At 37.9% G+C, this 14,546-nt stretch overlaps 1 protein-coding gene across 1 annotated transcript; it reads left to right on the plus strand.

The window, feature by feature from the left end:
- Positions 1-9,367: 9,367 nt before the first annotated feature.
- On the plus strand, positions 9,368-11,341 carry LOC115562710 (luciferin 4-monooxygenase). The gene is made up of 3 exons (XM_030384700.2): positions 9,368-9,573; positions 9,647-10,158; positions 10,243-11,341. Exons 1-3 carry the CDS (start codon positions 9,430-9,432, stop codon positions 11,198-11,200), a joined length of 1,614 nt encoding a protein of 537 aa, XP_030240560.2. The 5' UTR covers positions 9,368-9,429; the 3' UTR covers positions 11,201-11,341.
- Positions 11,342-14,546: the final 3,205 nt, after the last annotated feature.

Below are 14,546 nucleotides of genomic sequence, written 5' to 3' on the forward strand. Positions count from 1 at the left end.
TGCCTTATAGTGCTGAACAAATTTTATTTTTAATCTAAATTGGTGAAGCTTTAAACTAAAATAATAAAATCGAGGCACTCAAAGGCAGAGTCCAGTCTCAATCAAAGAATTGGCTTATAAATAACTGGTTTCATATTCTTTTTTTTTTTTTTTTTTCTAAAATATAGAATTCTGTTTTAAGCAGAATTTTCATGTAGGAATTTGTACATATATATTTCTCGAATTCTAATTCTGACAGCTATACAATTTTTTTTTTAGTTTGTTTTATTTATTTATTTATTTTTTTTTTTTTTTTTGTTTGACAAAGATTTTGGTAATGTGATTCTAGTGAATTTGTTGTATTTATTTATTTATTTTTTATATCGATTTTGTATCTGATTCTAGTAAATTCTTACGATTTATTTTTTAAATCTGATAAAATGTAAATTTAATTTCTATAGATTTTATTGACAATTTGAAGAGCTTTAAACATTATTTACTTTAAAAGTAAATTGTATTTTTTTTTTTCAGATTAGTTTTTTTTATATTTTATTATTATGATTTTTAATACCTTTAAATGTAAGTTTCATTTAAAGCAGTATTATTTTCAAAATTGTAATATATTATTTGTAATGCCATTAATATTATTTAAAATGCACTTTTAGCACAAAGGCAAATTGAATAATGAAAAAAAAAGTAAAAAATTACCATTAAGCTGATTAAGTTGATTATTTGTTACCTTTTTATGTGAGCTTTGGTGGCTTTATGTGCATAAACATATATCTCATTTCATTGACGTGTTTCCTTCAGTTTAAGTACTCCATTAGGGCGGCGAAATGTCAAGGATAATTTCTGTAAGCGAAATAATGCTAAATAATTTAATCAAGTCTAATATGCGGGCTCTTTCCGCTGTTTTTTTCGAGCCTTTCTTCGGCTTCTTCATCCACTCCGGTCCTCTCGGCAAATCAATTTTAATCAATTTCGCTGGGGTGCCACGCCCCCAAGTGCTCGCAAATAATTGATTTGCCAGGCATTTGAGGCGCAAATCGCAGACAATCAATTTGCCGCGCGAGAAGATGTTGTCGAGCTGGGATAAGTGAATGAATGGGGAGGGGACTGGGAGCACTGGGATAGGGAGCGGCGCTGCTTGCAGGCTCAAACAAATTAAAGACAATTATTTCAATTAACCAAGTGCAAACAAATCGAATCGGCGTTAGGCAAGCAACAATACAAATGCAAAAAAATCGAAAAAGGAACGGGCATACACGACTGCAGAATGCTCGTCAAAGTATGAACAATTTTAATATGAAAATATTTTTAAGTTCTTAAACAAAGTTTAAATGAGTCTATATATATATAATATTTATCTTAACTATGCTTAAGCTTGAACTCTGTCCTTCTATATACTCTCTTTTCACCTTGCGAACGAGTGCAATGAAACCAAACACCAAACGTTTTTCGATTGCAGATCTGCCGAAGTTTATTTATTCAACTTATTTTTTGTTGCTGTTCTTGTTGTTGTTGCTGTGCCATCCTTCGGTTGTTTGCCTGTTGAATTGCAAATAACTTAGCTGGCGAGTTTGTTTAGGCTTTAATTAATAATGAATTGAGGAACTCATTACGCGGCAGCAAACAAAACGCCGACCAGTTCGGCAGTGAGTCGCCCCTCGCTGTGGGCTGGCGCACCCACACATTGCACGCTAATCACAATGGTGCTCGACGCGTGTATTGTGAATGGGTTGGCAACGCCAGCTACTTACCTAATGAACCTGTTGAGGTACCCTCATTCAATTTGCCGCTCTCTTCCGCTAGATCAACAGGCAAATAAACTTGCCAAGATGCTAACCGAAATACTCGCAACAATTCACATATTTATGCGACTCACTGTGTGTGTGAGGTCTCTCTCTCTCTGTGTATGTGTGTGTGTGGTTTATTACGCTGCTCTTGGCAATTATATTTGTTACCCAATTAGCGTAAAATTGTGTTTATTGGCAGCAGAGGACTGCGGCACACGTAAAGGCCGCATTGAATTACCTAATGAAGTTGTAACCAGACTAGTTGTGGCTTTAGTTGTTGCGATACCCTGTAAACAAAGCGAATTGAGTAGGGATGAGTGGAGTGTAGAACTATGAGCTAAACAACTATAAATTTGAGTAGAGTTTCGATTGCCTTTTGAGACTAATATATTCTTAGCTCAGTTAACTTCTGAGTGTTTTTATATGGCATGTGCTTACGCTCATTCCAGGGTATATACAAGTTCGTCACTTTCCGCTCTCTTTGCTACTACAACTACCTTTTGTTGTTATTGTTATAGCTGGACTACTCCGACGATTCGCTGCATGTGTGTGTGTATCTATTAGTTTGCAAACCTAATTTGCTAAGCACCATCACACACACACACACACCATCACACACACACCATCACACACACATGGGCGTGGCAGAAGCACTGCCTAAATAAATGGCGTTTGCTGTTGTTGTTGCTTTAGCTGAGCTGCCATAACTTCTTAGCTTCGCTCCATGGACAATGGAAGTTGTTGTAGTAATTGCTGTTGATTGTTGTTGTTGTTGTTGCTCGCATAGGTATTATGGCTAATGCTTTGGCTAAAATATCTAATTAAGAATGCTTTTGCTCCTTTGCTATAAATCGTCAGTGGGCTCTGCCTGCGGCGATTACTTTATCTGAGAGCACTGGGCTGCAGTTTCTTCTCCTGCCCAAATCAGAGTTGTGAGCGAAGTTTAAGTGTTGGTTAACTACATGAAGGTGGCTGAATACGTACTGCCAGTGTAACCATATAAATTAAGCATTTTCAGTATCCGCAGCATGCGCAAACGATAATAGAAAGAGCTGCTAAGAGCAAACGTTTTTCCGAATGAACCACTCGGCGTATACTTGATTTGCCTTTAGCATTTTGTACTGCGAAATTAACCTTTTGTTTGGGTCCCAGCACAATTGGCGCCAATTATTTGGCCCCTTTAAAGTATTATTTGGCCAGGCAATTGTTAAATATAAGATAAGTTCGCCCATTCCGCGCTCTCTTTGTTTTGCAGTTAAATCATTTGGAATTAATTAAAAGTTGCCAGGGCAATTAATACACTAAGCCAGAGATGTTTGCGGACTTTGTTTTGCATGTTTTATGCTCGTGCAGGAAATGAAAGTGAGTCAATTGGCTTTTTGCACAATGATGGAGCTCATGTCCGGCCGACGGCTCGTCGGCCTGTGTAAAGAGAGCTATTGAAGTGAGAGACTTGGAATATAATAGTAAGGTAAAGATATTTCTTAGATATTTTTCACGTTCAGCGGCTGGAGAGATTTGATTACATTTATATATATATTCCAAGAAGAATATGAATTTATAAAGAAAATGCGGCTTACTCGTGGCGGAATATGTTGTTGCTGTATTTGTTCAAGGTAAGTATCATAAGATTTTGGTTTTTAGCATTTGGATTAATCCTTACAGATGGGACTAAAATTAATATATTCATGATACATCTATTGTTTAAAATTTTTACTTTTATTTTTTTAAATAATTATTTCCATACAATTAAAATTAAATGCATTAGTCACGCAACTCTTGAAGTATAATAAAAGAAAATACTCGCAAAAAATAGCAATATAGACCAGAAATCTTTTGTATTTTTTAAAATTACCCATGATGTGTGGATTACTCCTATTTGGGTCAGTGGCTCATATATTTACAATTATTTTAAAATAAGCCAAGCCTAGATTTTTTAAATTTCCATGCTTTGGCGTTTATATTTAGATAGACTTCTTGACTCTTGTTTAGACTGTTATCTTTTATTATTATTAATATTATTAATTTTCGTTTTCTGATTAGAATGAATTTATATTTATTTATTTTTAATATTTTTAAATTTGACATAAAATCATAAGCCTTCAAATTTAATAACTACAATATATTGTATTCGTTTTATTTTTTATAGTATTCATTAATAATTAATTTTAGTTTATTTTAATATAATTGTATTTTTACATATTAAATTTTTTATTTGTTTATTTCTTATCCATTAACAAGCGTTGTACAGTCGCTTAAGCACACTTCTCTCTCTCTCTCCTTCTCACTCTCTCTTTCTCTCTCTCTCTCTCTCTCTCTCTCTCTCTCTCTCTCTCTTTCTCTTTCTCTCTACCTTGCTAAACATATATTTATGTTTTAATGATGAGATATGCGATTTGCATTTCTATTTTCTTTGAATTAAATAATTTAATGACTTGCGCATAAACTTTAAATTTGAGTACACTAAATAAGTTTTGCTGATTATTATTAAATTTGGTTGGCGAGAGATAAGTAATAAAACCGTTTATAGACTGGAATTGCTTAGCTGCTGATAAGTGAGTGCGCGCAACTGGAAAAATCTGGTTATGGAATAGAACGGAAACTATAATTAAATACAAATTGGATTAAATATATGTATAGGAATAGATAAATGTGCCCAAATCGACACAATTTATTTACGATATTTATAATCTGATTATATAACAGTTTAGCTATATCTATAACGCATGGAAACCTATCAAAAATGATTATCGATTAGCTCAGTTTTTCTTCACTTCAGTTTGACATTCTTAAAGTTGTTTATAAACACGTAAATGCTTATCAATATTCATTCAAGTATGTATATCAAAAAAAAAAAAAACTTATAATAATAAAAACTTAATTTTTGTTTCTGTTTGGTTTAAAATTCAGGCGAAGCTGATAAACTATTTTAGTTAGCAAGTGCTTTATATGATATCAGCCCCCTGACTGCTTATCTCCAGTCTCTTCTTCTGCCCCGAAACTGTGAGCTATGTGGCCACACAGACGTTAACTTCTAATAGAGACTGTTGCTATGTACATTTATATACGATTCACGCCACCGACAGACAGCAGTAGCAGCAGCAGCAGCAACTCTAAAGGCGCTTCAACCCAAGGCATGCATGATTTATATGTGCTTATTTATGTAGCCATTGCTCAGTGGGAGTTTTTCAACCCCTTAGCCTTAGCCTTAGCCTTAGCCTTAGCCTTAGCCACTGCCCATGCTTCAGCTGGTTTAGCTGGCAAACGCATAGGCATTTGCTTTTGTCTTTGCTAACCAGACAATTATTTATTAGCTTCGGTTGCGGTTGCGATTCCCATGTAGTATCTGTGAGCGAGTGTGTGTGTGTGAGTGAGAGAGAGAGCGAGTGTGTGTGTGTCTTTGTGTGTGCTTTGTTTTGCTGTCTGCTTAAGACAGCTTAAGATAGCAGGTCAGACGCAGACGAGGCGCTGTTGAAAAATTCATTTTCATGTTTCTCTCAGCTTAAGTAATTTTTCATAAACATTCGTCGCAGCAGCAGCAGCAGCAGGAGCGGCAGGAGTGAATGGGCCGAGCTTGTCGCTTGTTGCGCTTACCCGAAACAGAAAAGAGAAAAACGAAAAAAAAAGTGAATTTAATTTCAGCTACTTATGCATACTTGGCAGTTGTAAGCAGCTTAGCTCGCTGCAAAACACTGGGCTGAACGTGCCATATGCCTTTCACATCAATCATACGCCATGTGAGCTGCCGCTGCTGCTGTATTTAAAATGTCAATTACTCGGCTAAAAGGACGAGGTCCAGTCGATGCTCGTTGCTCGTTTATGACCAGCTCAATTAACCATGTTTCAGTCGCTATTCATTTCTTTTTTTTTTGTTTTTTCGTTTTATTCTTTCATTTCAGCTGCTTTTGTTGACCATAAAATAGCTTTAATGGCGCTCGTTTGGACGGCGTCTCCGTCTTGCGCTGGCATTTAACTCTTACACTCATTTATCATCCTTTGAAAGCCTGCAGTCTGTGTATGTGTGTGAATGAATTGGCTTGTTGTGTGCGTGTGTATGCGTGTGCGTGTGTCTTTAGTGAAGTTGAGCATCGTTTATTTTAAACATTTTTATTGCACATATTTCGCGTTTCATTGCAATAACTGTTGCCTCCATCTACCTCTTTCACTTTCGCTGTCTCCCTCTCTTTTCTTCTCTTTCTTTTTTTTGTTAAGCTTAAGTCGTAATCGTATAGCCATATGGCCACTTAAAATGATGGACCTCCAGCAAATTGGCAACTTGTTTCCGTTTGTTTTCTCCATTCCATTTATAACGGACTGTGAATTAATTGCGCATACGCCGTGTGTCGCACGTCCGTATGCCATGACTGAGTGCTCAGTGCTTTTCTTTTTGCTGCCGTTACTGAAGTTGTTGTTGTTGCTGTTGTTGTTGTTGTTGTTGCTGACTTGATGCCACCTTAAGCATTCACATAAGTAGATTCCAGTTGGGTGTGTGTGTGTGTGTGTGTGCGTGTATCGCACTCTCTGTCGCAGCTGACACGTATGCCATAGCATAACTCACTTCGTCGTCGCCTCTCATTGAGGTCAACTGGGCGGGGCATTTATCCCTAACCCAGGCGCTGCTTAGCCCAATGAATGATTAGCTAAGCATTGCACTCTATCTTAATAGGATTATTGGCTCTGTAGATTCTAATGATATTATAATATTAGTGCAACGATTAAAATTTCACTACATTTCATGCTCGTAGCGCATTTAAAAGTCTCGCTGGCTTGGCTTGCATTGCATTTGAATTTCAATTCCTGCTTCATCATGCAAATATATTGAAATATTTGCAGTGCGTGCCATATGAGCGCATAAGAAAAGAAAAATTGCTTAGAAATATATGCACGTAAGTACATGGATACCAATTGTGTGTGTGTGTGTGTGTGTGTATAGCTGCTGCTGCTTTCATCGAGTTGCATATCAAAAGCAAAGGCTAAAATGCATCTCGCTTTTGTGCCACACTTCCGTTTCCGTTGACTGACGGGATGTGTATGTGTATGTGTGCGTGCTTGTGTAAGACCAACTCGGGTATGGTGTCAGAGGTAAGATAGTGTCAAACACAATGCTTGCTTAACACTTCTTGTTGCTGATTGCATTGCCTTGTTTGGCCAGCACTCGCAATATGCATTTGAAATATTTTCTCGAAACTTAAATAGTTCAACGGGAATATGCGAGTAAACATTTTTGCCAGTTGGATTAATATATACAAAAAAAAAGGAAAGATCAGTTTAAGCCGGAAACGTGTCTTTGGCATTTTTCGTTTCGTTTGCTTTTCAATTAGTAAATAGAAAATCCACTAATTGATATTTTATCTTTTAATTTCTAGCATATTTTCTTCGTCAATTTTAACAGCACTTAGGCACTTTGTGGCACGATTTTAGTTGGCATTTTTTGTTTGCTGACTGGATTTGCAATCTATTTCTGTCTCTTTCTTTGTCTCTGTCTCTGTTATCTCCATTTATTTCTCGTTTGCTATGCCGTTGGCCGCATAAATTATTATTTTATTATTCTATTGTCGCATTAATGCCAATTAAATATACCGCCAGCATTGCAACCGCTTCCATTTTTGGTTGACCACGCCCACATTTTATGGGCTTTTGCTGTTTGCGTTGTAGCTAATGTTTTTGATTTTTTATGTATTTATATTATACTGCTTTTAAGCGGATTATCGGCAATTTGCTTGTCAAACTTATTAGCGATGATATCTCCATAAGTTGCATGCCCCAAAAAAAAAAAAAAAAAAAAAAAAAAAAAAAAAAAAAAATTATAATAATAAAATAAATGAAATAAATAAATAAATAAATAAATAAAATAAAATAAACAAAAAATAAATAAAAGTTAAATAAATTAATTAATTTAATATTAATGTAATACAAAAAGAAACAAATATTTTTTATCTATATGTGAATTCTTTAAGCGATTGGTAGGTGTAAATAAATTTTTTTTTAAGTGTATTAGTTTATATATACATACGTTGATTTTTTTTTTTTTTTTTTAATTTAATTTTATATAAAAGCCAGCTCACATTACGGTATCCTTACTTTTTACTAGAAAAGTATAAATAAAAATCAAGGTATACATTATTCACCTTTCAAAATGTCGCATAATAAAATATAATATTTAATATACAAATTTTTGGTAACTGCAATATTCTATATAAATATAAATATTTTTATTTATTTCAGCATTTTTAGTTTTGTTTGCTAAATTCGGGATAACTAAATTTTAGTTATTCTATATAATATTTGATATGGTTGTATTGCATTTTATTATTTATTTCAATTTATTAACATAAATATTGATTTTTTATTTGCTAGCTGTGCTGTTCGCTTGATAAACGAGGCGACAATTTAAATCTATTGGGGCAAGAGGCATGATTAATTGCTTCCAGCCAGCCACAGAACGCTGCTCTGACATATAGCACAACAAACAAGTCAAAATGAACAGCCACAAAAACAGCAAAAGCGAGAACCAGAAAACGTACAATACTTATGTGAGGCACTGTCAGTTAGGATAGGGTTGAAATATGCAATGAAATATATGTAAATATTTGGATTATTTGAATACAGCAAATATATTTAAAAAAATATATTAATACATTTATTATAAAGCGACAAAATTTATTAAATATATTTTTCAAAACTAAAAAAGTATTGTTGTTTATACATTTTTCTATTTTAAAATAAACTTAATGTGTTATTGAAAAATTAGAAAATTATTTTTAGCCCTTTTTAAAAAAATGTTTATTTTTAAATTTATTTATTTTTGAATATTATTGTTTACTGTTTTATTTTGATTTGTCTCTTGAAATATTATAGCATCCGCTCAACGATTAGAACTAAACAGACTGCGTGTAGAAAACTCTTTGCTGTCTTCAGATTCGAACACCAAACTAAATAATCTTATCATAAATTTTGTTTTTTTTTTTTTTTTACAGTGATAGACGAATAATGAAAATTCCAAATTCAAATGTACAATGAGAATGTTGTTTAGTGCTGCTATGCTAAAGTCAGCTATCATTTGTGGGGTACACACCTCTGTGGATGCTTCTTCTTCATCTGCGTCAACAGGATGACAGAACAATAATAATCAATATTTCCTGCTCAAAGAATAGAACGTATTTTTAGTGCTTTCAAGTGCATATATAGATATGATTACACTGGCCAAAAACAATTGTTAGTCCAAGCACATTTTTGGCATCAAATTGATAAAATTCCTATCAGCTAACATATCCGTTTCTCTGGTACGCCGAGATTCACGCATTGCTCGTACGTTCTTGTCTAAGGTCCAAGCCTCACGTGTTGTAGGTTTGGCCAGTCAATGGTCTCGATGGCTGATGTCAGTTTCCTGTGGGATACTTTGATAATGTGTGCCTCCGCATGAGTCTCTCTGGTGGACTTTACACTTTGCATTAATTAAAAAGAATCAGAGCCCACTGTGATTGGGCCAATCAGTAAATCAAGTACTTTTGATTAGCAGCGGGCGTAATCTCCGGTCGGGCTGATACTCGATGGCCCGCCCACATTATATCAACAGCGACAGCGACCATCGTATAAAACAAGCCGCCAATTGTTAATCTTCAGCATTCGCTTAAGTCAACTCGTAGTCTGCAGTATGCCTTTCAAGCCAGAGATTTACTATGAACCGGACCAGAAGGTCTGGAGTGGTTCCTATGAGGCGCCATACTTCTCCCCCGATCTGTCCGTGGGTGAGATTACGTTCTGGGAAATGCAGCGTCATCCACAGCTGATCGCACAGGTAAAGTGATAGTGAATGCAAGTGAAAGTGAATTCAAGCTTATATACAACATCTGTGCCATCCATCCATCAAGATCTCTGCCTCGGAGAATACGACGCTGACCCGCGGCGAGCTGTTCTTGAACTCGCAGAGCATTGCCACCTATATGCGCAACCTGGGCATGTACCAGTCGGACATTGTGGGCATTATTGCCAGGAACACTACGCATATGTCCGCTGTGGTCTACGCCTGCCTCTTCAATGGCATCGCCTTCCACCCATTGAACGTCAACTACATGGAGCAGACCATTGAGAAGCTGTTCGACATCACCCAGCCCAAGCTGATCTTCTGCGATGGCGACGAGTACGACAAGGTGAAGGCGGCAACGAGCAAGCTGGACGTCAAGATCATAACCATGCGCAATCACAAGGAGGGCTCCATTAAGATTGAGGATATCATCGCCACACCCATCCCAGCTGATTTTGCGCCCTATCGCCTGGAGCAGGGCAACAACCAAACGCTGGGCATTCTCTGCTCCTCCGGCACCACCGGCGTGCCCAAGGCCGTCACCAATGCCTCAGCACACAAGTTCTTCAGCACCACCAAGTGAGTGGCAATCGCTTTAATTATTATATTTCCTTATATATCTCTCCCATTCTCTCTCCCTCTTTCGCTCACTCTTTCTCTTAGATATCTGACCACCGCTGATGTTCAGTACTGCCACAGCACCCTGGACTGGGTGACCGGCTTCACAGCGGTCATATCGAGCGGTGTGCACAGCACCTTGCGCATCATATCCGCTGAGAATTTCGATCCGACGCTGGTGTTGAACCTCATCGAGAAGTACAAGATCACCTGGCTGCTGATTGCGCCCTCTCACATGGCCATGCTGGCGAACAGTCCCGACTTTGAGAAGATCAAGATTGACAGTCTGAAGCATTTGCTGTATGGCGGCATGTGCTGCTCCCTGGATGTGCAGGAGCGCATACGCAAGCGCTTGAATAAGGGCGTGCTGCAGTTCGCCTATGGCTTCTCGGAGCTGGGCTCCACGAACTGCACGCTGAACAAGCACTACGATGAGAAGCCCAATTCGGTGGGTCGCATCTTGCCCGGCCAGAAGCTGAAGATCGTCAACGAGAACGGCGAGGCACTCGAACCGAACCAAACCGGCGAGATCTGCATCAATCCGTGCCAGTACTGGCCCGGCTACTACAGGAACCCAACCGAGTCGCGCATGGTGCGCGATAGGGATGGCTGGTTCCACACCGGTGACTCCGGCTACGTTGACAACGATGGCTTCCTGTACATTTCGGGCCGCATCAAGGACATGCTCAAGTTCCAGAACATCATGTACTATCCCAGCGATATCGAGGATGTGATTACCCAAATGCCCGGCGTGGCCGAGGTCTGTGTCTTTGGCATTCACAGCGACGAGAACATGGAGGAGGCCGCCGCCTCGGTGGTGCCCAAGCGAGGCGCCAAAATCACAGCCGAGGACGTGGTCAAGTTTGTCAAAGATCATGTCAGCACCAATTACCTGCAGCTGCATGCGGGCGCCCTCATCGTCGACGACATCAAGCGCCAGCCCAACGGCAAGACCAGCCGGGAGGCCACCAAGAAGCATTTCCTTGAGAACTATAGAAAATAGTTTTTATGCTTAATTACCGATTTCTTTTCCTATATTTACCTTGTAAACACACCATGCGAGACCTTAATCATGCTTATATGCACTATATACTATATTCATAATATATTAATAAATATTTTCACACGTTATTGTTTATAAAAATTGCGAGTTTTTCTAATGAGCCATACAAAATATTCCCAATTTATTTATTTTTTTGATAAGTCATTTCTCATAATGCAGAAAAATCATTCCAAATTTTATTTTATATATATATATATTTTTTTTATATTCAGACTAGTTTGATAAGCGCTCTTAATCGTGTAGCGTGCGACGTTGTTGTGGACAGGTTATTTGATTTCAATTACTTCAGCTAGAGATAAAGCAACTGTCTCAGCCGGGAGACATCCATAGTCTATCATTCTTATCACGGCTATACAGCAGTATATATAAACGAAATTCCGATAAGTGTTTATCAATATTCCGTCTTTGGATTTGTTGTGTCTGGCGCTGAGCAGATTATATTAAGATATCTATTTCACGCTGAATTTGGTATATGGAAGTGTGTCTGTAGCACAGTGAATGCAAGAGATAAGCTCGGATATTTGGCCAGCTGGGCGAGCAGTCGAATATGCTAAACGCATTCGACTTTTATGACGTATGATAAGAAGTACATCAACTAAAGTTCAAACATTATTTTGTTTAGTTTTTATTTGATAAGCCGCAGGCCAAGTTGGGTTGAGTTGGGTTATTTGGTAATTATTTAAATGGCATTAGATGTGCCATAGCGATAGGGCTGAGGCACGTTTTATAGCCTACGGTTCGACGGTTACAGTAGCAGAAAATCGGGGCGGATCTGCTGCACAATGTTGGCTAGCAAATTAATTGCATCCACTAGTTTTTGGCTTGGCTTGTCTTGCCTCAGCTTCACTCTCTCTCTCCTTCTCTCAGTCATTTATGGTAGTTATTGCAGTTGTACTCATAGTTTGTATATGGGAGAAACTTTGCAGAAGCCGCTTATCTCCCACTGAAGTGAAGTTCAACAAGCCCGCAAGTGTGTGGCATTAAAAAGTTTTTAAATTTACGCAAAACGTTTCGCAATGATGCGACTTAATTGTTGGCTGTTAAGATTTAAAACACACACGCATTGTGCTCGCAACAGCGACAACTCGCAGAGAGTGAGAGGTCGTGAAAAGGAGAGCGAAAGAGCGAGAGAGAGAGAGAGAGAGCGCGAGTGAGTGATGGAAGACAGAAGCATGCACTGAAAGAAAATAAATAATATTATGTTTAACTAATAGCGAAATTGAAAGAAAAAAAAAAATAATAAGATTAAAATATATATTAAAATATTTTAAATATTTGTGTTTATTTTTAGAATTTTTTTAAAAAATATTTTTATTATAATTCAGAATCTAAAGTGGCATATTCAAGAAAAGTTTCATATAAATACTAGATAATTACAAAAATTTTTTATTATAATACTTAAATCTACATATTAAATATTTATATCGCACCTCTTATATTTAAGCTTTATATCTGTGCATTGAGCCGTTCCGCAAATCTTCCCATTGCTTTTCAGTTGAGGGTTATATTTGGTTGCCGAATTTAATAGCTCGTTAAATGTGAAAACATGAAAAAATGCAATGCTCTGCACACGCTTTTAAGCTCTTGGTATGAATAATATTTGCGCGAACTATAAAAAGATAGAGAGAGAGAGAGTGAGAGAGAGTGAGGAGAGTGCAAGGAAAGACGAACAACTCTAAGCCTCAAGCAAAACAATTGAACAATTTTTGTGCGCTGTCAACGGGTTTTTCTGGTTTTCTACTTTTCGTTTTTAAGCTTTGCTGTTTAAGGATACATATGCCAGCTGCACTTAACTATAAAGTAGCTAAGGCAAACAATATTAAAAACAAACACGAATAACACACACAAGCACACACACACACACTCAGTAGTCGACTCATAGATAGCGCGGCAGTAAAATATGGTGAAGGAAAAAACTGTGAAAAATTATATATGTATTAGCTGAAAAATATGCACAGCAGGTGCCGCAAGCTATGTATGTACCTGTGTGTGTGTGTGTGTGTGTGTGTGTGCAGCTGTGTATGCTCGTAAGGTGCATCCGCTTTTTGGTCGAGTAGCCGCAGCACTCAGCGCCAGCTACAGCCAGAGGCAGCCAGAGCAACACACACACACATTAATGTTGTCCAAGTGCTTTACTAAATTATGTATGTATACGTTTCTTGCGCTTTCTATACATATATATAAATGTGTGTGTTTGCAAATAGTTTTTCAAAGTGCCTGCTAAAGGTTGGCTGGCTGAGCTCGTACTTGCCGTAGACACCGACTGTAATTATGTTGAAAGTAAAATGCATGTAAAATATTAACTGCTGCATGCCATATGCTGCACATACACACACACACACAGTCGTGTCTCTGTGTGTGTGTAAATTTAATATTTAAAATGAGTTTTGCGCGCTGTTGTTGTTGCAACATTTAACTAACAGCGATTTGCCTTGGCCGCAACCAATTCGCCTGCCGCCCATTCCGTACGCTCTCGTTCATTGAAAATTGTTTTTGCCCACATTTTTCTATATATATATTTTTTTCACTTTTTTTTTTGCCTGCATATTTTGCCTATCACTCGCACTCGCACTCGCATGCCGCATGCCGCATGCCGTTTGCCGCATGCTGCACTTTTCATTTGGCGAGTCGGCCAACTGGTTTGCTAATAGAAATAAAAACAAGAGCTACACACAAACTAAGCCAAGCTAAATGCTCAAAGGCTTCAACAGGGTGGCCCAACCAGCACAACCAGCACCACCTCACCTCTCTCTCTCTCTCTCTCGCCTCTTATGCTCCTTCATGCTACTAGCCATTCGTCCTGCAATGAAAACAAAAAGCGATTTGCAAGTTTTCTATTGCGCATAAAAGTATGCTGTGGAAAATTTTTTCCCATGACGTTTTACTCAACATTCTCGTTTTCTTTTGCTCTTCCTCCCTCTCTCTCTCTCTCTCTGCCGCTGGCGCGCTTTCCATATTTTTGTTGTTGGTTTTTCTTTTATTTTGCACGTTGTTGTTTTTGCTTTTCATAAAACCAAACTATTAAGCCAAGTGTTAAACTCATTTAGCGCGGATTTATGCGCCCGAGTGCCCCATACAAGATGGCTCCGAGGAAGGCAAGGGGGGCGAGGCGAGCTTTGCTATTAAGGGTCATGCATATATGCCATTGAGTGTGTGTGTGTGTGCTGTTTGTGCATATAAGCGTGTGTGGCTAACACGTGTGTGAGTGTGCGTGTGTGTGTGTGTGTGCCTGTTTTGTAAACGCTCCGTTTTCTTTTATGCGTTTTTAATAAGCCTTTTTGCAGCG

Source organism: Drosophila navojoa, chromosome 3 (assembly GCF_054131105.1).
Source record: "Drosophila navojoa isolate 15081-1374.11 chromosome 3, UAZ_NAV_1.0, whole genome shotgun sequence".
Taxonomy (NCBI): Eukaryota; Metazoa; Arthropoda; class Insecta; order Diptera; family Drosophilidae; genus Drosophila; species Drosophila navojoa.

Excerpts from the sequence above, each read along its gene's own strand:
- LOC115562710 (XM_030384700.2), top strand. The coding sequence starts at position 9,430 with ATGCCTTTCAAGCCAGAGATTTACTATGAACCGGACCAGAAGGTCTGG. Across the intron at positions 9,574-9,646 it reads ATCCACAGCTGATCGCACAG|ATCTCTGCCTCGGAGAATAC; the intron begins GTAAAGTGATAG and ends CCATCCATCAAG. Across the intron at positions 10,159-10,242 it reads AAGTTCTTCAGCACCACCAA|ATATCTGACCACCGCTGATG; the intron begins GTGAGTGGCAAT and ends TCTTTCTCTTAG.